We start from the raw sequence: 23541 nt of genomic DNA on the forward strand, positions 1-23541 counted from the left end.
ATCCTAGCAGATTATTTGTCCTGACCTGTTCTGCACAATGAGATGCTGCTTCTTGCTTCTGCTGTATTTGTATCAAGCAGTTGCTTGGAACCAGCAAGTTATTCGTTGAAGAGTCTACTTAGCACTTACTGCTGCTTGCTCAAATGACCAGACATAGAAGGCATTATGGCAATGAAGAGAGAAAACAATAAGTTCTTCCTCTCACTCCACGCCAGGGCATAATCAATGCAGATATAACCTCTGGGAAGTTCAATTGCTAAATCTGTATCTCTACTGAGCACGTGCAATTAGGCAATGCAATTAACTGTTAGCCAGTTTAGGTAGATTTAAACAGGGGCCTAATAAATGCCTGGTATAAGGACCATATCCTTCCATAAGAAAAAACTACTGGTCTAAAAAAAAAAAATAAAGATTAAAAACCAATCTATTATATATTTTGTTCTTGAAAACACTCAACTGTTATGGCTGAGAGATTCTTTCAAGAAGACACAATATCAGACAAAGTCTCACATTGAATCAAACAACATCCATTTCAAATGACAGCTTTTACAAAATCATAATTAATTATAGAATCTATTTAATAGGATGCATTAAACACATTTAGTAATAGATTGTACCTATAGCCTAAGCTATAACAGAAGAGGATGGCAAATTCCTTGAAAGTGAATAAATATATTAATTTAACAGAAAATTCCTGAGTGCCTGTTTTTCATACCTGAATGCATACTACCTTTGGGAAAAAAAAACTCTCTGTCATGAAATGCTAAATAATGTAAAAGCCATATACACTAATCGTATATCATTTAAGGACGTTACTCTAACCTGTATGCATCAAATACCTTAGAATACTTATTAATGACTTTTTTTTATGTGTAATAAAAATTTCAAAATGCAGCATAGTAGTTTTTATGCTCTAGTTGACACTTTGTTGTTATTTCTGATACTTCTAGCAACTACTTTACCCTGTTGCACATGTAACTTTTTTTCTAAACCTAGTCACATAAAGGCATACTAGTGTCCCCTTTACTAAAACAATTTTTAATACAGAATGCCAGAAAAACTGGGGAAAAACAAACAAACAAAAAAAAGCACTGAAAAAGCACTGGGAATTTTCTAACCTTCCGATAATTATTGTCAGGATAGACAGCTACATTTTCCCTGAACACTGTCAAAAGTAACAGCCTTCAGAAAGTTTCGTAACATGATGTTTTATGCATGCATTCACAAAAGAAACCTCTGATGAAAAACACCTTGGATTACATAATCTGCAGCACCAAGATATTATTATACAAACACTCCTTGAAAGGAGTGCTCTTTGACATCAACCAGAAAGTTGGTAATACAATCCAAAAATAAACTGACATAATACCAGTGAGCTTATTAATGATTTATATTTTTATGGAATCTTTTACTTGCTCTATCTTAATTATTATTCCTAATGTGATTCTGTACATGGTGTTTCAGAATACTTTCACACAATAAGCTTGATTTGCATGGAAATTCCTCTGCTTTTTTGGTCTGAAAATGCACAGGCAATGGAGATGAAAGAAAAGCTACAGGACATCACTGGCAGCAAAGGGAAACAAAAACATTGGCACAACATTAAGTTGTCCAAGCAAAATGAATTTACTAACACAGCCAAAAAGTAAAAGCATCTTAGAAGACTTTCCTGAGCCTGACTAGTCAGATGTACCATTGCATTTGTTTGTATCCCACTACATTACCCATACCCACAGCACTAAGTAATTCACTGATATACGCTGTGGTAGCCCAAATATGAAAGCACAGGTGAATACACGTCCAACACACAAAAACTTAAATGGAATTGACAATGGCCTTACAGCCATTACAATGGCCTTATAGCCATTACTAAACAGCTTTTGTAACAAGGACAATATGGAAAGGTACCCTTGTGCAAGTTCTAAATTTGATAATGTTTTCTTGCTGTAAGAGCTTTTTTCAGTCCTCAAATCTTTAATGTAGTCCAGTGTTTGATGACAAATGACAAACAGCATCAGAGCCTATATAAAACTAACCAAACCAGATCTTGGGAAAAATACAATCTGGGTCAATACCTCATTTAGTCTGTTTTTCCTGTCTTTTGAAAGATATTACCCTCTTTAACTTGAAGGAAGAACACCACAGCAGGAAAAAATCCTACAAGTGAGCCTGTTGAATCTTGAGGTATTTTCCTGGCAGGGAATCACTGTTAACATTTCTCTTATGAAAAGTCCCCAGAACAGCACCAAGGGGAAGTTTGTTAACATATGGTTTGGGACTCTTTCCTTTCTCTACTCTTGATCCCTTTCAAATGAGCAAAATATCTAGAGGGAGAGGAACTATTCACTGGCAACAAAGACCTGCTCATCTTTGCTGGAACAAATTCTAATATTAGTAGGTCTCTCCCAGATTAGAAAAACAAAATGAAACAAAGCATATTGGCTGGGAAAGATGAGAAAGAAAAGGCTAGGAAAAGACGACATCCTGAAGACAACACAACTAGAAGAAAACTTAGTCACTAAAAAATATTACCAACACACTTCAAAAAAAAAACATCTTAGAAAGAAACGCTTGGAGAGAACCTCCCTATGTTTGGTTTCCCTCTAATAATTCCATCTCAGCATAAAAGGAGACTGTTTAATGTATGACATCAAACCATGTAAACTCAACAGGGATTTATGGCTAGCTTTCAGCACGCAGAATGTCCTATAGTATCTCCTGGTGGTAGGTTGAGTGCAGAGGCAATGGCAGTAGAATAGTAAGAACATTTAGCACAGAGCTTTGCATGAACATTATGTTATTACTAAAGAAAAAACATCACCACCCACAGGAACCCTTCCAAACAATATGAAAAATACTGAAGTTCTATTTGCTACAAAATAGTCATTAGTAAGAAAAAGAAGAGTAACGGTAAGAACTAGACAGCTAGAATCAGGAATTGCAGACTGCCTACATGGAAGAAAAATAATATCAGCAACTTTTCAGCATCCCTGTGCTGCACTTGGTTAGTAATATTTCACTTTAGTATAACGTTAAATATCTTTTACAGACAAGGTGGAAGCTTGCACTTCTCATGATTTCTGAAAGGCTCACTTTTTAGAGATTAGTGAGAATTTTTTCCCAATGACTGCCCAAATCTTATTTACCTCATGGTTTAACAGTGCTCCAGTTCAATCTCTTTTGAACTTCTGAGGCTAATAAAGTTAACTGAAAGTACTCAAATTGTTCAGTAGAAATAAGAGGCAATGGAACCAACAATGATATTAGACATATCTCTATTCATACTGTAAGGGAAAGAACTTAGAAGGAAAAGCCTCTTGCCATTTACTGTTAAGAGCTACACATGTGTCCTTCATTCATGTGTCTTATGCAAAAAAAAAAAAAAAAGGCACTATGTTATTGCAATAAAACTTAACATAATAAAATTCTTCTGATCATTTTTAATTCAGTTTTAAACTGAATCTCTTGTGTAGCCATTAGTAGTAAGGTGACAGTCATCTGCAATGGTTAGCAACGCAGATGTGTAAAACTGGGTTTTTATAAAAGTTTTAAATTGGAGCTGGATTATCTATCATATAATTGTTTCAAGGATGACAAGAAACTAATCCACCTTGAAAACGTCGAACTGCCTGAATAGCTAATGCACTTAAAGAGAGAAACCTTTTAAAAATATTTTCTACTTTTCTGCAAATGACAAAAACCATTGGCAAATTAAAAACAGCTGGGAAAAGATTATTAAAGAAATACCTAAACTTACTCATAACTATAAAACATATTCAAGTGGTTGTTAACTATATTTTCTGCTGTAACAAAGAGAAACAGTAACTTGATTCTAGAAAGCAAGGAGGATCAGTGGTAGAAGTGGGCTCTTTCATCCAACATGAGGAAAGCAGGAGATAGTTAATTACATGAAAGCACAATGGGGTCCTGTAGCTGTAATTCCTTTCTAAGAAGCCAGACTAGAGTGACATTATCACCAAAAAATCTTTCCTTTGAATTTTCCCTTGAATCAGAAGGATGCAGCTGTTGAATCAGAAGGATGACAGAATATTTTTAAAACTGAAAAAGATATTGATACTTTTGTCTCAGCAGGACTTCAGAGAGCATTTTAGGCACTCTGGAAATAATTGCCTGAATGTCCCAGTGATCAGTAATGCCTGAAGCAGAGGAGATATCCCGAGTATTACAGAAGTATATACAGACAATATAACGAATGTATATCATTTTTCTCAGAACCAAATAAAGAATACAGTTATTTGTACCACAGCTGTCTTGCATAGTTAAGAGTGATCTTTACATTTGAACTATTTTCCTATTTTCATCCTTAGGATAAAGGAGAATAATTCATTCTCCTAATTATTTCCTGAAACAAAGAGAATAGATTATAAAAAGATAGGGTCTTATGAACTGGCTCAGTGTCCTCATGCAACATTATTGGATACCAGTTATTAAGCACAATCTTCTCTAAAATAGAATGAGCAGAGGTAGGCCTGAAAGTACTATAATGTAGAGCTGTCACTACAGTGCAAAGTAAGCGCACATTCATCTTCTAGATAGCAGTGCTTCACCAGATTTTGCTCACCCTTCACAGGTGCTTGCTTATACTATAGAGATACTTAGTGCATACAGTGAGAAAGTGATCTCTGGAGAAGCAATTAAAAGCAGTACATTTAAAAATGCTCAATATAAAACCACATTCCCTAAATAATTGAATTTCCACAACTGTTTTTTCATTATCTAACTTTGTTATGTACTCTCCCAGTTCATACTATATTTGTTATTTAAGTAATTGTAACAACATTCTCCACTGCATTTGTGTATCTACAAACTATTACTGTTATCCAGATGCTATAAGAACATCTGGCTAATCTTAGGTACAATAATATATTCCTCAACTCGTTATCAGTAACACACTGACAAGGCATGAAACTGCAACTCAAATGAAAGGGTCCTTCAGGACTTCTGAAGCACTCACCCATTCTGCGGTACATTGAAAACAACCTGTAAGAATGATCAAATGTGCACAACAACTATTTATTCTCGCTAATGTACATTTCTGAACAATAGAACTGTTTCTTGATGATAATAGAACTAAAAAGAAGGGAAAACTTCTTTTTCCACTTGCCCAGGGAAGTGGTGGAGTCACCATCCCTGGAAGTCTTCAAAAGATGTTTAGATGTAGAGCTTAGGGATATGGTTTAGTGGGGACTGTTAGTGTTAGGTCAGAGGTTGGACTCGATGATCTTGAGGTCTCTTCCAACCAAGAAATTCTGTGATTCTGTGTGATTCTGTGAAAACATGAGTCTAGATATGTATATATGGAGTTTCACTCACAGAATTCTTATGTGCATTACTGTTGCGTCACCTTGCACTCACACAAAAGTACTGCTAAACAGCTCTTAATTGTTGCCTCAAAATTTAATCTCATATTCATCTGAAAAATTAGGACAGAGTTCCAGACTAGAGAGAGCACACACATAATCTAAAACTTAAATTTCTTTCAAATGTTGTATTAATATACAAATATAAATGTTTGTCTTGTTCTAATTTTATGAATAAAACCATTATCACTAGTTCGCTTACTGTGTTTTGTGTTTTTTTATTACCTACTCTTCTAAGTTAAAATCAAATTAATATTTCTCTTAAAATATAGTATATGGGCTACTCACATCTAAACTAAAGAATGCTTGCAAGGTTCTGTTCAAATAAATTAGCTTGCCTGTAATGGTGTACTACTCTGCTAAGCTGTATATTCCTGCTTATCTACTGCAACTGGCAATGAGATTAAAACAAAAGATTAGATACTTCACTGGTGACATTCTTTTCATTTGTTTTTACACATTCCCATGTGCCAACCATGCACCTGTATTTATCACATTAACACCTACATGTGCTGATAATTTATAAGTGAAACGTTAAAATGTTAGCTGTTACACCAGTTTAATGGTACAATTACTACAGGGAACTGTACTGAAGCAAGCTATGTGTCTAACTTCTAGTACCTGTTAAAATATACACAGTCAATAGCACTGTTGTTGCATGAAAATGAAGTCCAAAATTAGCACCAGAGTCTGAAAGTTACTTTCTGATAGGCTTAACTTGCAATATGGTTTGCATGGACACAGCTCCAGAGTACTTGCTGAAAAGCAACTCACAAACCCAAAGTCTTCTGTGTAGGCATGGACAATTTGTCTAACACTTGATGTTTATTTTGCATATATAAATATGAAGTAAGATTACCTTCTTCAGTTGAGTTTCCATCTTCAAACATTCTTCCTTTTTCTGTTCCAATGCAATTTCCAGTGTCTTGAGCCTTGAATCTTTCTTCAGTCCCGATGAAGCTAAGGATGAAGCATGTTCCTTCAGATCCAGTAACGATGTCTAAAATAAAAGATGCAAAATAGCTATCAAATAAATACTTTCTATATGTAGCAGCTAGTTTTTTTGTCTTCATTTTCTTCCTATCCCTTCACATGATTCTCAGGATCCAACTTAGAACTATGTATTTTGTTGGGATGTTCACTGGATGTTCACAGAGCTGATTTAAGACAGCTTGATTTAATTCAGGTTCTCAGGATCAAAATGAAACATTGTCTAAATTTGTTCCAAAATCATTTTTAAAGATGGAAGATTTTGCAAAGATTTTGCAAACTAGAACTAGCTCTTCAGTGATAGTCATATGTAAGATAAAAAGCTTTTAAATAAAACCATATTCAAAAGTCATATGTGTTTAGCAGATTTGGTCATGTATCTAAAACTTTCAAAGCTTTTTTTCCATAGAGCTGCTATGGATGAAACTGATTTAAGCCACCTGTGTCCAGAAGAAATCTCAACTTCTTGCTTTCTGAACTATTTTTTGATTATTTTTTTTTCCTGTAAATGTTGACTTCCCTGTAGCATTTGTAGATGCATTTTTTTGTATCATTTTAATTTGATAGTTTTGAGATAATATTGTAAGTAGACTTGAATGTTATTATTCCAAGAAAGGAACAGAATACTTTGATGTATCTCTGATATAGTCAGGCTATCTTTTCTAGCCAGTTGGTTCATTAACAACAACTAACCTAGTTACCAAAACCAGGCTCTTGTGAGTCAAAAGAACTACTTATATTGTTGGCAAAAAGGCATAAACACTATCTACTATCTGTATGCTTTCTGTGCCCACAGCTTTGATCTACCTCTGTCCTTCCCCTTCTATATTTAGCTAGGAACAAGCTCGTTCTCAGTCTTCTATAAGCACTGCTCCAGTAAATGCTATCATTGACCACTGGACATTCACTGGTATAATTACCTGCTGCTAATAATGGGACTGTGTGCTATCCATAAAAAGATCGTTCTGAAATGGTTATGATTTGAAAAATTCTCTAACGATGTATTTTTACTTTTGAAGATTCCTATAAAGGAACCTTTCCTATAAAGGAACAGTTCATTTTCTTCACCTAAGATACATATACATATGGAACAAACAACTCAAATACAACAGATTCATTTCGCTGGTCAACCTCTTTCTCTGTGAGATCTCCTTGCAAAATGCCAACTTTCTCTTTCAGGTCCTTAATGTCTTTTTTGTAGTTGTCAATCTCTTCCTGTTTTTCCCGTTCATCTCGGTCACGTTGCTCCTTTAGGCGCTCAATGGTCCTTTCCTGACAAAAGAAAGTACTCTGTGAGGAAAATCCCTCTTAGTCATTCAAATTCTGAGGCTTCTTATCACAACACTTTACATAATGTAGAGAATGATGAGTGTAGGATACTGCAATTTATTTTTATTTTGTATAACACATCCTCAAGAAGGAGAAAATTTGTCTTGAAAAATCTATGGATTCATTGCTAAAAAAAATCAGGCTTTTTGTACCTAAAAGTTCACATTACTGCTACAGTGTAACACAATTTATCTGCTTATGATAAATAAAATTACCCTAGACTAGAACATGTTATATATTGCTTCTTTATTTATTTAAGTCTTATTTTTGAAGCATACGGTTAAGCCTGTGGCCCTTCAGATAGAAAGGGTGTAGTGCCTACGTGACATCAGGATCAATGTGTGCTAAGAAAGGCAGTAAAACAACTTTTCCGTATACCAGATACCAACAGAGCCTTGGTTATCCTGGAAGCTGAAGAGGTGCAAGTGAATTCCCCAAGCTCAGTCAAAGCTTTACCATAGCTTTAACATTTATAGAATCTGACAGGTGCTGTAACCCTGGTTCTCCAGGGATCAAGAAAAAATATACAGTAATTCTACGAACCACCCCACCAAAACAGAATAGACCAGGTTGTTCCCTCAGTCGGCTATCTCCTGAGAACTGGGCAAGCGTACAAAAATACAATGAGAATAAAAAAGCTGCAAATGAAGTGAGACTGAAATACAGCTACATCAGGATAACTATGCATTTTGATTCAATACTTGGAACTAATTTCATATAGCTAAACTTTATTTTTAAAGTTATTAAAATATCTGAGGAATGAACATAAAATGAAATTAGATATTGGCCAGACTTTATAAAGAAAGAAGGAAAAAAGCAGATGAATGCACAGCTGCAATGTAGCGCATCCCACAAGAGCATGCAAACAGAGGACAGCATGAGCAGTACCCAAGCATATAAGATGATATAAAGAACACATTTTTCTTTCACAAAAAAGAAAAAAATATGGCAAGTAGCTAATGACTAGAGAAATAGCTTGTGGCTCAGCTCTGTCCTCAAGCCTTACTCGTAGTACTACAATCGCACTGTGGGATGCTATACAGGAGGGCAGCCCAGGCTGCCACTCAGAATATCCTACAGTGCCCTCTAGTGAGAGATGCACCTCAGCAGAAACATCACTCCTGATGCCTCAGCTGTCACCGACAGAAGAGTTGGTATTGCACAAAAGGCTTCTTTTATGCAGAGCCCAACAAACACATAGTAAAGCTGCCTATAGAGAGGTTATTAGTAGAAGGACCTTTATTCACTCAGGGGCTTAGGCGTCAAACTCACTTTTTCTGCAAGTGCTTCTTCCAGCGTGGTCAAGGCAGTATCAGTATTTGTGGTGTCTGCCTGCAAAGATTTCACTCGATCCTTTAAGCTGCTCATTTGCTTTTCCTTGTCTCTTAACTGTTCTTGAAGATTTTCAATCTTAAAGAAGAAAATTACATTTTAAGAAAATAGTGATCAAAACCATTCAAATCATCCAAAAATATTACATTTTTAAAAATGCTCTTAAAACAAAGGAAGTAGGTGAGGGCATCATTTTTATAATCCTACATGGAAACATCAAGCAATGTAATCAAAACCATCAAATATTAACAAAGAATCAGCAATTTTTTTGGAAGCTGGGATAGAACTCAGGGCAAGAAAGTCTAAATATTTATCAAGGAAAATAAACTGAAATGAAGAAATGGTATTATACCTAATTTCTGAAGACGTTGGGCACAGTATGATTGAAGGAAACAATTAGGTTTGATATTAAGGAAAAGCTGTTGATGTAATAACAATATAAAAGGATAAAAGCTGATAAAAACATTATTGCAGATATAAACAAACAAACAAAAAGGTTCTTAATTATTACGAATCTGTTAACTATTCTCCTAAGTATTTCCTTTGACACTGCATTCTTCACAATACTGGTATGCTGCTTTTTCATCTTAAAGTGTTTTGCTATATGGTATACTAACACCAGGCATCATTCTCTGGGTAGAAAATATATCATCCTTGTTTTCTCCAGGAATAGAATTCAATTGATTTATGAGATCTGAATATATCTTTTGACAGACCGAGAAGACCCAAAGGTAAGCTCATATTATACACACACACACGCATCACAAAGAACAGACACATTAGCACATTATCATTGCCTGTCGAAAACAAATTTATCAGCAAAGGATTAAAGTGGGTATAGATTTTCTTTCTTTTGTTATTGCTGACAGGTTCTTCTTGCATCAGCAAACATAAATCATACACTGGAGAATGACATGTGGCAAGTAAGGTGCCTGTCTTCAAAACAATTGTAGCAGGATATTATTTGAAATCAATTTATACAAGACAACCCCAAGGACTATCTAGTCCATTATTTAGTAAACTTTTTGAAAGCATTACTAGCCTTTTTGCTTCACCTGTCTAACAGCAGTTAGAAGCTCTTCAGTTACGGGAAACACATCAGATATCCCCACTTTTAACTGCTCTACCCTGGAAGAACTGAGACATCGTGATCTAAGAGCAAACAGGTATTTAAAGCCATCAGCTACTACTTTGTTCTCTATTAAAATCACCTCTGGACCACTGTTTTGTGAAACAGTCTAGATCAGTAATGATATATTTAAAAGATTCTGCAAGAGGCTGAACATTTAGTCACAAAAATGGGAATTTATTATATGTGGAAGCTAGAAGGAAGAAAGGAAGAACCACCTAATTCAGGGAAACCCTTGCTAATGGTCTTCTGTTATTCAGAGCCACTGAAGAAATCTCCTGGTATAAGATTCTCCATACTGGGTTGGGTTTTTTAATTTTTCTTATGTAAGCACATGTAAACCTATGATCTAGCTTTATACACAATTTATATATTACTGATAGCAGTAGAATGCCATACATGTTTTGTTTTGTTTTTCCTTCCAGTTTTTAAGGAATGTACTAAAATCGTTTTCAGTTTATCTTCCTCATCATTTTATCTTAGAGGAAAAGTATTAGGCCTCCAAACTATGCTTAAAATTTTAAATTGAGCACAACAGAAATGACTTCATAAATTTTGAAGATCACCAAAGAAGCATAACTTAGTAATATCTCATGTGACTTGGAAATTACTGAAAATTCCAACTTTTTAATGCACTCCTATCTATTATTTAATGCCCTAATAGCATATGCATGTAGCACACGGAGCCTGAGAGAACTCCAGCAGTTGTGAATGGAAGCCCTCACGGTGCCCACACGTGCAGTTACCAACTAGGTAACATCCCTGAGAGGAGCCTACGTGGCTGCTTTCGACCTTCGGAGCTTTCAGTGTCGTCAACTGTCTAGACAGACTGGCTGTTTAGACAGCCAGCCATGAAAATATACTACAAAGAAGCTTGAGCTATTCTTAGACTCATGTTTACTTCTGGAGGCGAAACACTCCAGCAAAGGCTCCAAGTGGCTGGAGAGGGGAGAGTGCAGAGTGACTTTCTGCTGTGAGCAAACTGCACACAAGAGAAAGCTAAATAATTCACACCAGCTACGTTAAATGCTTGCCTGGGGAGCACAACCATTTGCACGAGCACAACATGCATTTACACGTGTGACAAACACTAGTTACTGTGATGAGAGTAAAATGACAGCTATGTAATAGTACTGTGTATGACTGAAGCATCTTCCCATTACAAACGCACCCTGTCATATATACATGTATATATATATTTTTAAAAAGGTTATATGCAAAGAAGATGAACTTATCTATTCTTTCTGTCTACATACATGCTTTGCCGTCTGAAGTAATGGATGTTTTCTTGCTCTATCCTTCAGGGAACAGCAGGTACAATAAACTGTTCCAAGTCACACTAATACCTAGGCACTATCAAGAAAAACAAACAAACAAAAAAATAAAACAAGAACACACACACAAAAAAAAAAAAAAAAAAAAAAAAAAAGCTACCTACAAATGTGCCTTTTGCAGCATGGGATAACTGATGGTTCCCAACAAGGATGTGCCTTTCAACTACAGAAACCTGGCTCAACTCATGAGTCCAAATTTAAACACTTACACAACACCAGATGCAAAATTTCCTTTACAAAATCACAATGAACAATAACTGAATTTCTTTATTCCATTTTTCTCCCAAACGTGCACCACTTAAACAAATAATAGCTAAACTACAGGTTATCCAAAACTATATAATCAGAAGAAAAAAGCAATTAATATTCTACACTTAGCCTTTGTAGTCAGTTAATATAAGTGACGTTGCTATTATGACTTTGCAAGTTGTCTGAGATCCTTCATTGAAAAGAATATATGATGTACCTCATATTTGTTTTACCATCCTCTTTTCCTATACAACAGAAAAAATGAAAAAGTAACACCAAGCAAATTCACAAATAGCTGATAGAAATAAAGCAGATGACCAAAATAGGGTCTTTTTCCCCAAAGAAAGATGAAATAAAATGCAATGGAATCTCTCTGTATTCCTCTGGAATACAGAAAGGGACAAGAACTGAAGGAGCACTGTTTAGTCTTGAAACAACCACAAAGTGACAAATTTTCCCTGAAATGTTCTAGAAACCTAGGAAATATACATATTTATGTACAAAAATTTTTAAATAGGAAATATATATATATAATATCATTAGATCATTAATAATATTTACTCTTCATATACATACTTATTTTGAAGGGTAAAGACAGGGATCTTCTAGAAGCTTAGAAACACTAAGCTTACCGTAAAGGTATACATACATACACTGGAATGATCTGCTCTGCATAGCAATTTCTTTATCAATAATGATTTACTGAAATCTTTTTTTTTCAATTTTACCTGGTGTCAGGCACTATTTTGTTTCAACCTGGATGATTTACTCCTAGTTTTGTGAAACCAATTATTTCACTTCCCGGCCCTGAAGCACAGGAGTAGAGGCAAGAGAAGTTGCCTCTAGCACGCTGATCCAAAGGCAAGGAAGCTTCTACTTTTTGCAAATAGTTGTCCTACTGAAAACCCCATACAAACGCAAAGAACAAACAACAGCTCAGGGAATTAAAATAGACATATCTAGTTTAAGACTCATACAGACCATTACATTCCCTAATTTCTCTAGTTACAGGTTATTAGTAGATCCTTTGTACTATGCTTCAGCCAAGAAAAACTTTTGTAGAACCCCCATAAACCCTGAGGTGTGGATAAATACAACACTCGAGAAGCTGAATTCTACTGTGCCAGTGACTTCTGCATCAGAATAAATACAGTGGGTTTGTGAATTGGTAATTCAATTTCTTTTTCTCTTGCTTCCTGTTACTGGAAAATATTTTTATCCTCCTTCAAAATGTTTGTTTTTATTCAAAGATCAATAGCTTCCTACAGCTTCTTTCATTGACTGAAACATGATTTAACTGTATTTATGTTTCACTTCCAACTTTTTATTTTCTCTTTGCTATTTTCTTTTTGTCTTCTAAAAGGAACAAAGTGATAAAAAAAAAAAAAAAAAGTTTTAAGAGCCCTTTAAGTTAGATCATTCTTTGGCATATTCAAGGTCCTTTTCAATCTTGAGACATTTCACATTTCATTGCGTATTCTGTTTGTAACTCCAATATCAAATAACTAGCTATATCACTTACCTACAGACAAATCTTTCACCATTCTTTTTTTGTATAAACAGGGGAAAATGCTTATGTTCTGCACTTCCCCAACACAGCTCAGCAACGAGATTGCTTTCATCAGTAATATTTCATCTTCATCTTAGTGTACACTGAATATATAAAAGACAATCACTGTAACATAGGATAATATTCCTTGATTGTATTACAAGAGCAGATGTACATGACAATCTCAGGGGGCTGCTAAGCCTCCCACTTTTTTGATCCCAGGTTTCATGCAGTGCAAGCAGTACTGTAAAAAGGACCTAAATAATCAGGTGGGACGAGAAGTTTTCTCTTCTATTCCTATGGCAGAGCTGCACAAACAAATAAAAACTTAATATAAGTTGCGAGTTTTCTGAACAATTCTTCCATAGTTTTATAACAGCACTATTGGCCAGGTCAGCTTCAGGGTCATTGACTAGAATATGATGGAATCTCACCAAGTACAGGCAGAGGTGAGTCTGTCCGTGTCAGGAATAACAACATGGAGGAGAAAAAAATAGTGTGGGAGACAGAGTTGGCAGCTTAGCAAGCATGTGATGATAAAACAGCTCCAATTCTTTCTGGTTGAAGAGAGGTCGCTCCCTTCAATGGCAACGTAAGAATACTCATCCATTGCAAAAAGTTGATAGTCTGTAGTCATATTTTATTTTGCTATAATCTCATGATATCTGAGAAGCTGAGAAAGCTGGGGTTGCATCAGAATCAAGATGAGAACAGAACTGTTAAAATAGACAAGATCACATCATTGTGTCTGACATATGCAAAAAAAAAAATGTTGCTTCAGAAGGGGTAAGGCATTTACACCAAAAAATTGAGAGGGAACTGAACTCATAAAATTTTGTTCCTAAAATGTGTTGGTCACCTCAAGTCCCAAGAGATTGTTAAAGAAAAATACACTATGAGTTTTATAAATATTACTATGCTCTTAAAGTAACTTTTGGAGACCAAAATGACAGCACATAAGCAAAGATTAATGGTCAGTTTTATAAGATTAAGCTCTAGTTTTATAGATGTCATACTAAAAACCTCATCATTATGATTGTCTTTCTATTGTGGATGGAGACAAAATTTGATCTTTTGTACGTGTATTGGCTCTGTTTCAACCTCCAATATAAGGTGTTGCTATTCAAATCCAGAGTGAAATAATGTATGTCATTTGCGAATATCAATTGTATCATAGAGTTGTATCATTTAGACTGAAAGTAATATTCTTGCTATTAATTTTTATGGTTAAATTTTGAAGACTAGCAACAGTGTGCTACGCTGAGGTTTCAGGCATACCATGTCTTGTTCCAAGGGTGAGATTTTTAACCTGTTTTGAAGTTTAGTATAGATCAAAGAAATTTTTCTTTTTTTCACTAATGTTTTGGCAAACACAAGTGAGAGTTTCTTCCAAAGTTCATCCGCATTCAATATGCTCTTTTTACTTTATGATTTAAGCAATGGATATAAATGCAGTTAAACTATTGTAAAGTAACACTCTTGTTCCTGAACAAGAATAAAAATGAAGAAGCTAAAACTGATTCTGGAATACTTTGTATATCAGTTAATTTCATAAAATCTGTGAAGCATTAAGTCAATTAAAGACACTCTAAAAATGCAAGAAACCAGTGGTGGTCTCTCTCTTTTCTGTTTTCTCTAAAGATCAAATTCTGGAGTACCAGTTAACACTTCAATGTAGAGATGGTGAATGTTCAGTTAAGTGCTAAATCTGTTTGTTCAATTTACATTCCTCTTGCTACTCGTTGCAGATATGATTACTTTTTATTTTGCCTCATGGGTAAGATGTTTTTTTTTTTTTTAATTTTTACCACTCTCCTACTTCAGTGCTTACCTGGAACATCGCTCTCTTTGCAACATATCAGAATATCAATTCAAAATGCCCTGATGTTGCTGAAACTAGTATACTGAGATTCTGGGATGTACAATGGGATTCCTTAACACCTTGATCTGTATTGGTGTAAGAGAAACAGGCTAAAAGGGATGGGGAGAGCATGGAGGAGGACACAACTGAAAAAGAATTTGCGATTGGGAAACTCCAGCACAGGGGTACATCACATTGACTTCTACCTTCAGGGCACTTCTACTTCAGGGGTACATTCTTATTGACTTCTACCCAGGTCCAGTTATAATTCAGAATAACTTCCATGGGTGGAGTAAAAACAAAACAAAACAAAACAAAAACAATTGCTTGCTTTTTCAGAAGATTAAATCTTTTTGTCATTTTTACTCTCATGATCTCCAATCTGATGAAAATCCTTAGAAATCAGCATGATGATCTTACAGTATTTAGTTTTACACACAAAAAAATTTGTAGCTATGCAGCTTAGAAAGCACAAAGAACTTATTATTGTGGTTTCTGTTTAAACAAACAAACAACATCAAATAAATCTATGGGCCACAAACAGGCATGTTGCTTCTGCTTCTAAAGGAAGAAACGGTTACAAAGTGAAAACAATGCTTAAAAAGAAATCAGGGAACTGCTAATCGAATCAACATTTTATTCTTGACCTGACTTTGTATTCACATTTATGCAATAATACTGACTTGAGAAAAGAATGGTATGGAGAAAGAAGAGCTGCTACAACAAAGCCTGACTTAATAACTTGTATAGACAGTTAATTATTTTGTACCTGTGATGAAGGAGTTACAAACAATTGACACTGATCCAAAAGACTATTCTCTTTTCAGTGTTTTTTGTTTGTTTGTTTTGTTTTTGTTTTCCACACAAAGGTGCTGTGCTAGTATATTTATATCTACTAGAAAAATAGTTCATCTATGTTTACAGAAATAATCTCCGAGGACATTTCCATCCCTTTGTTTTCTCTTGTTCTCCTTTCCCTTGCATACTTAATCACCCTCTGGTAGCACCGGTTTGCTGACAGATCCCTGCAAAATAGAACTAACGAACTGTCGCCATAAGCTGAGTTACAATTATAGCATCATCTGAATAGAAGAGAATTTTTCCTGCGCTATTGTATTCCCTATATCAAGCAGCATTTAAACCAGATGTTTCAGATCATACTCTCAGAATATAACTATTGTCTTTGTAGTCTTTCTGTCCTGCTAGTAAATAGATTGAATTTCCTTCGAACCTTCCAACACAATGTTATTACCAAACTTTTCAGTTTCTGAAAACTTACGCTGAGAAGCATTTTCCTTACAAGCTTCTAAGGAGAATCTTGCAGAGTTCAAGTCAGAAAAAACAAAAAACAAAAAACAAAAAAACAACAATAGAAGGAATGAAGACCTACAGACTGTAGGCTGACTCTTGTGTTGGCAAATAACCTGAAATTCACATTTTCAAGGGAGCTAATTTACACATTCTTAAACATTGTCTCTGTTCCAAAGTATTTGCTTAGAAAAAATTACACATTAGCAATGAGTCACGTCCTTAGACGGCCATAAAACAGTTAAATTTACTTAAGAAATTACTTCATTCTGAGGAGGTTTAATAATATCAATAGCCCAATCTAGTCAGAAACAGTCTTTGTACTGTAAAAATCCTTCCATGGTGTGTTGGCCAATACAAGAGAGGTTTTTGAAGAGAGGGGTGCAGGAGGAGACACTCTTTTTAACCCACAGATATTGGTTATATTGCAAAGCATACAGGTTTTAATATGAACGGACAATATTTAAAATGCAAATTAAATAATGAAAGTATAAAAGCTGATCATAAGAGATTTGTTTCAGCACTATCTGAGCCAAGTGGTTAACTACATAAAATCAAAAAAAAACCACATCTCTATCACTGTTTTATCTTAAAGCCTCACTTGGTGACCTCTTGTTTTTGCCAGTATTTATCAGCTAAAAACATGTATGCATTACCCACTAATATCAAGATTTCAAATTGGGTTGTTTGTTAAGACAATTCATTGTTTCCAACTTCAGGACAGTACTTTCATTCACCCATGTAATTTATTACAGAACAACACTATCTTAAATAGCAAAACAAATTCATTTAGACTCTGCTTCTCTTCTTCTCCTAAAATGAAACGCTAAGCTTATGTATTACTCATTTATTTCACATGTGCTAAAATGTCACTTATACTGAGAACCATAATCGAAATCAGCTGGTAATTTATTTCACAATCTAATTATGGATGACATCCATTTTGTTAAAATCCTGGCCTAATCATGAAGAATAGCATCACGCTAATTTCCCTTTCAGCTGTGTCCTGACATTTTGAAGCAATGTCTGTGACTGTGCTTTCTAAAGATTTCCTCCTAAGAGCCACCAAATACAAATACATTGGGAAAAACAAACAAAAAAACCTGAACAACAACAAAAACACCAACAACTGTTTTGGGGATGTTTCCTCATTCCTGTACCAAGTCCCAGGAAGGATTTTGCTGATATATGTGCAGATTTGATTTAGGAAAGTTCCTTACAGAAAAAAAAATAAAATACTATAATTAGGAGAATTTTTCTATTGATGGTATCCAAACATTCAAAATAAAGAAAACCAAAACTACGTCACTGTGGAAGAGTCTCTCCCTTTCTTACAAAAGGCTGATAAATCAAGGAAAACTTGGAACCAGTAAATGTTAGCATAGATCTTACATTCTGTTTTATAAGAAACAGAGTAAAACTAAGAAATTGTGACATTCCTTTTGGAGTAGTTCAAGCTTTACAAGGCTACATAATGCTTAAAAAATTTAAAGTGAAAAACTTAGTAAATTATGAATTAAACCTCTACACTTGAATAAACCCCAAGTGCAGTGTTTCATTGAGTATTATTATCAAATATTCTTCATTCTATAGCAATTTGATCTCTCATACTCAGAAATACTGATGCTATTTTCTTGATGTGCTTTAGACTTTGATTTTGGTTCTACATAGAGTACGGATACCATAACTAGTGAAACACATCCACCTAGTAGTATAGTGCTACAAATCACATACATACTCATCACAGAAAAAAAAGAAAAAAAAAGAATGTAGAGGCTTAACTTGCAACGACACTGCAATAGCTAAGAACGGAAAATGGAGAGCAGAGAAGACAAACTGAGGCAGTGGAAAGGATGGGAACATGGGGATTTAATGTTGACTAAAAGGAAACCCTCACAGCAAACTAAACTTCATTTTCATTTACATTATCATTAAGGATCACTCAAGCAAGACAGCTCTACACCTTGAACAAAGATTTTAAATGAGATTTAGACAGTCAATTACACTGTCCAAATCACTGATTTATTAAAATGATCAAAGAAATACTGTAAGATAAAACTGCCCTAAACCAGTGAGGAGAGCTCTGGAAAGGATAGATGTTTTTAATTCCATTATAAAACATGCCCAATCCACTGCCATTATCCTGCTTCATTCTCCTTGAAAGGAAATATAACGATGAATAACAAGGGAGGAGTAAGGTACTACTGCAAATACTAAACCGAAGAGTACGTATGTATATTTTGAGTATTTACCTCTTATTGCTTTTACTGAATTTCTTCAGAACACACAGTGACAGCTGACAAAAATATCAAGCTCCCAAATAAAATTCTTTCATGGCCTGTGCTCCGAAGATGTATGAGCCTAAGAACTCAATCTATTAAATTAGTATCATCATTTGATAACACTGTTTTCCATTTTATACACAGACTGCTTTAGGCAAATCATCACTCTACTAAACTTAAAGGCTAGAAGAGTGGTTCTCTTTATGCAGAAGTTCTGTGTTTACAACCATGCTCTTCTCATCTTTGCTTGAAGGTAGGTAAGACCTTCGTCATGCAGAAGAGCATCCTAATTATCAAACTCATGTTCTAGGACAACGCAATCTTAGTTGCTCCTTGTGACACTGCTCCATAGTGACCACACACTGGAATGAAGTTTTCTTAACCTTTGCGTTAGAAAAGTCACAAGCCTGAAAGCTATTCATACACTTGTGCCTTATGTCAGTCCTAATGACTGTATAAATATTGAACAGACACCCAACCTAGAAGATTACCTAGCCTAGTGGATTCAAAACCCACTCTTGAAACCAGGAAATATTGATTTATACTGAAAAATTACTCCTGCCCTGTTGTAGTGAAGATCATTAAGTTGGCTAGTTGTATCAGTAATGTCTGTTCCAGACGTAGCTCAGACAATCCCCTGAGGAGCAGAAAACGCCTGGACAGCAATTCAGCGGTGACCAAAGTGTTGGAAATTGTGAAGTCTTGCAACCCAGAGAGCAATGAAAAGCCGTGTGAGGAACACTGATGTAAGCAACCTCAAAAAAGGCATACGCCCTTGCTTTTCCTGTCTCTTCAATCATAGGGAGCTTTGTATTTGTCTAGCATGACAGGGAACACACCAACAAAGCTTATTAGCTTTATCTTGCCAGAAAAACTACACGTTTAATTTATAATGAAACCAAGAGGCCCCAAAGTTGGCTGTTTTCCCAGATCCCTTCAAGAAACCAGAATTTGTCAGTCCCACTACCTATGAGTAATGTTCTGTCTTGCCAATCAAGAGGTTATCTCAAGGCACAAGAAGGATGTAATATTAAAATGCTCCTCTTTGAGGGATACTCAAAAAAAGATCCCTTCTGTATATGACAGATTTGCTGAATTGTGGTTTCAGTTTTTTGGAACATAGGAGCTGAGATAATACCAGAAACCCCACTGAGTTTTCTTGTAACATTGCTGGTGCTATCAATCTTATGTAACACTATTACAGCAACGCATATCAGTTGAAAACCCTACATTAGCCAGCTACAACAGCTGAACTACAGAACCAAAATCATTAACCCCACAGTCCTGTTTTCCCTCTCTCTTTGAAATTACCTATCTAAAAGGACAAGTGAATATTCATTATCAAAAAAAAAAAAAAGGCAAGTACTCTAGTTACCAAAGGCAACAGGCAAGATTCTTTAGTAACATCAGCATACGTCAAGAAAATGTTCTGTACATTACTATATCTCAGAATAAGAAATTGGCTTGCTATCTTTCACACACATCAGAACAGCACCTGATTTTTGAAAAGACTATTATCATTCATGTGGGAATACAGGTACATATGTTACATATGATCCAGATGTTTTTATTTTTACTGTGGTATCACACGGTGCTCCAAGCAAAAGAGGGAGCATATATTAAAGAGAGGGCTGTATAAAAATAAAGCAACATATGCTCCAATTACAAATTCTAATTTATAAACCAACCAGACATAATATTTGTTGTGAATCCAGTGAGTTCCTCTAACATAGTTGCTGCATTGGCAACCATAACTATACACTAAAAATTACTGAATAACATAAAATGTGTTTTGTTTAAAACTGTTTTTTCAAATTTAAAATTTTCTTTCTGCACTAGGTCAAAATGCTCCATATAATTTACTAAACAATCTCCAAAGTGCACAAGTAAATTCACTTACATATTTCACTACACTGAAGTTTAATAAAAGTGAGTTTTATGCAACTTTCAGATTTATTTTTAAAATGTGCATTTAAAAAACACATTTTTTGAGTTATTTTTCCAAATCCATGCAGTATTTATTTGGGATTCTCCATCCATCTTACATTTTAGGCGACTAGTAATAATACTTATTTAGGTTATAATGATAGCATTTTCTGAATGATTCCACAAGGCAGCCTAAAAAGAACAAGTCACAAATCACATAATCCTTGTGGCCAACATATCAAACATCATGGCCACTGTTGGTAAATTACCTTTTTTAATGCTTTTTAAGAATGACCAGCCATATCATTATTATTTTTTCTTACAAATTTCTTAGAACTCATACATGTAGAAGTTAATAGGTGGCAAATTGCTTGAATAATGATTACAGTGTTAGGGTGATCCTACTGCAGCTGCTACCCTTATGAACAGATAATTGCAAGGAAAACAGCAGGAAATGCATGCACTCTAAGTTCATATATGAAAACCTAAATCTAACTAAATGAAGAGAGCACTATTTGGATAATTTTATATAAATACAATTCTATATAAATCCTAACTGCCCTCTGATTCTTGAAAAAATTCCATGAGAAGCTTAAGTGCTCTGGAATAATTATTTGATATTCAAATATACTATTTCTGGTATACTGTAGAATCAAAGAATGTTTTGTTCTAACTGATATGAAAAAAAAAAAAGGAAAACACCAAGAATAAAACTGATATATGTTGAGCCTAGAACCTGTATTCAGAAAGATTTTTTTATGAGGCTACAGAGATAATATTCAAAAAGAAAACTGGATAAGCTCCAGGTTTCGCCTACTCTCCTGCATGATAAAATCACGATCTGTAGACTGATAAAACAAGGAACTAGATGCTAGTGACTTGAAGAGGAGATCCACAAGAGTCCCAGATACAAAATTTATCTCGCAAGTAGAAGAGGAAACCAGACACCTGAGGGATGCTAGAAAGAACAGACACATTCTGCAGAGTGCAGTCTGCCATCTCCAGGATATAGTGCAGAATATCAGAGGCACAGCAGGAAGGATACATCTGTGGAAACACTGAGGTAGCAACTTGGCCAATGTGCCTGGTGCCATCCTGTTGGTTAGAAAGTCCTTTCTTACAAGACAAGTGTGCTTTGTTCACAAAGCTACTAACATCCATGCGATGTGGTACAACATGGCCAGGTGCCAGAGTGTGTTAGAAGTTTATGTAGGTCTGGGAAGAGGGAGTAAGTAGCTGGACTTGAAATTAATATACCAAGAGAATCCTTCCACTAGAACTAAACCATGGTCAGATCATTAACACTTTTCCTAATCAAAATTCTTAGAGCAAGGAATGACAAGAAAAGGCACAAGACATTAGGAGGAGCTCTACCAGCAGGTCAAGGAAGGTGACACTTCCCTCTACATTAGCACTTGTAAGGCCATACATGGAGCACTGTATATGTGTCACCCAACTCAGCTGTGAGACATCTGTTCCTTTGGAAACCAAAAGCCCTTAAAATGAGAATGCTGGAGTGCTCCTCAAGCTACAACAAGGCATCTGCCGTGACTAATCTGGATTAGGCAAAAAGATCAGAAATATATTCCTTGCTGAGTCCCTGAAGAATACACTGTCACCTCCACCAGCAACTGTAAACTAAGGATACCTGCCACTGAAAAGACTGTCTGAAGCTATGCTTGTGAACCTTCTAGGGCCAATATTCCAAATCAGAAAGATATGTGTTATTATGTGGCTAAGAAAGTATTTTAAAAGATCAAATCTCATGGGCTAAAGCCTTTCCTGAGAGGTATATGATATCTTGCTGACACTGAATCTGAAATGGTTTTAATAAACTCTAAGATCTTTTTGGTAATCAGACATCTTTAAACTTATACTAAAAACCCACCCTAATAGACTCTTACTAGCTACTGTATATTTAGAGAAAAACAACAAACAAACAAAAACCATCATGCCAGCTGAGCTGGGCTGCAACTGCTCAAAAGTCTCAGTGGATTCTCAGAGAAGTATAAAGTCAACGAATAAGGGTAAGGGATCATATTTTCAAAGTGTTCATGGCTCACTGTCAAATGAAAGTAAATTGTGTTTCATCCTCATTTCCCATATGGGAATTAAACAACTAATCTCCCTGAATAGTGGAATTAAGAAAACCCACAGGATCATTACGCTAAGAGGGTGTTCCTGAAAAGAACAGGAACTATACCTCTTGTAAATTTCTAAAGGCCATACATTTCAAGTTTGCTGTGTTCAATGATAATCAGTCAGCCTGTAACAGAACGGTTGGAGTGAAGGAAAAAGCAGCAGAGGTCTGATATCCCTTCAGGGACACGGAGGGACAGGTTCCCTCATGACCCTCCAGGACACATCTTTGAGGTCACGACTGTCAGTTTTTTTAAACAAGCTGGCACAAGCCTGTGGGGACTCTACGTCCTCTTTGTGGTAGTTGAAATCTCTAAATTGGGTTTGGAACCAGTTCAGTGACATGAATAGGGACATGGTGTAAAATGAGTGGAAGAATGGCTTTTTCTGTCAGAAAAATATTTATGGAAATACGCCCAATCCTTGCTTATTAAGACACATTGTTCCCGAAGAAAAGTAACTATTTTATCAATCCTGTCTGAGCAAAAAACACATCAAATACTTTCATTCTGCCTCCCTGCAGAAGCTGGGCTGATTAGCAATCTAATATGACCGTGTAGCACTGTACAGTGCTCCTCCTTACATGCTCATAATTCAATCATGTAAAAAGCAGAGAATAAGCTTGCCCACAGGTATATTACCAAGGCAAAAAATTATCCGGTCTTAAATGAGAGGCCATATGATTACTCACTCTGTAAACATACATCTTTGATGGGACGTTCTTACTTTGTT

At 35.4% G+C, this 23541-nt stretch overlaps 1 protein-coding gene across 8 annotated transcripts in view; it reads right to left on the minus strand.

The window, feature by feature from the left end:
• Positions 1-23541, minus strand: part of ERC1 (ELKS/RAB6-interacting/CAST family member 1) — a 302116-nt gene that overhangs the window by 179119 nt on the left and 99456 nt on the right. For all 8 annotated transcript variants that reach the window (XM_084302886.1, XM_084302887.1, XM_084302892.1 and 5 more), the window contains 3 exons: positions 8973-9110; positions 7503-7643; positions 6241-6381 (listed from right to left, as the gene is read on the minus strand). In XM_084302886.1, coding sequence (XP_084159012.1) covers positions 6241-6381; positions 7503-7643; positions 8973-9110 — 420 coding nt within the window. The remainder of the gene's footprint in view (positions 1-6240; positions 6382-7502; positions 7644-8972; positions 9111-23541) is intronic.

The sequence above is a fragment of the Netta rufina genome, assembly GCF_964035555.1.
Source record: "Netta rufina genome assembly, chromosome: 1".
NCBI classification, from domain to species: domain Eukaryota; kingdom Metazoa; phylum Chordata; class Aves; order Anseriformes; family Anatidae; genus Netta; species Netta rufina.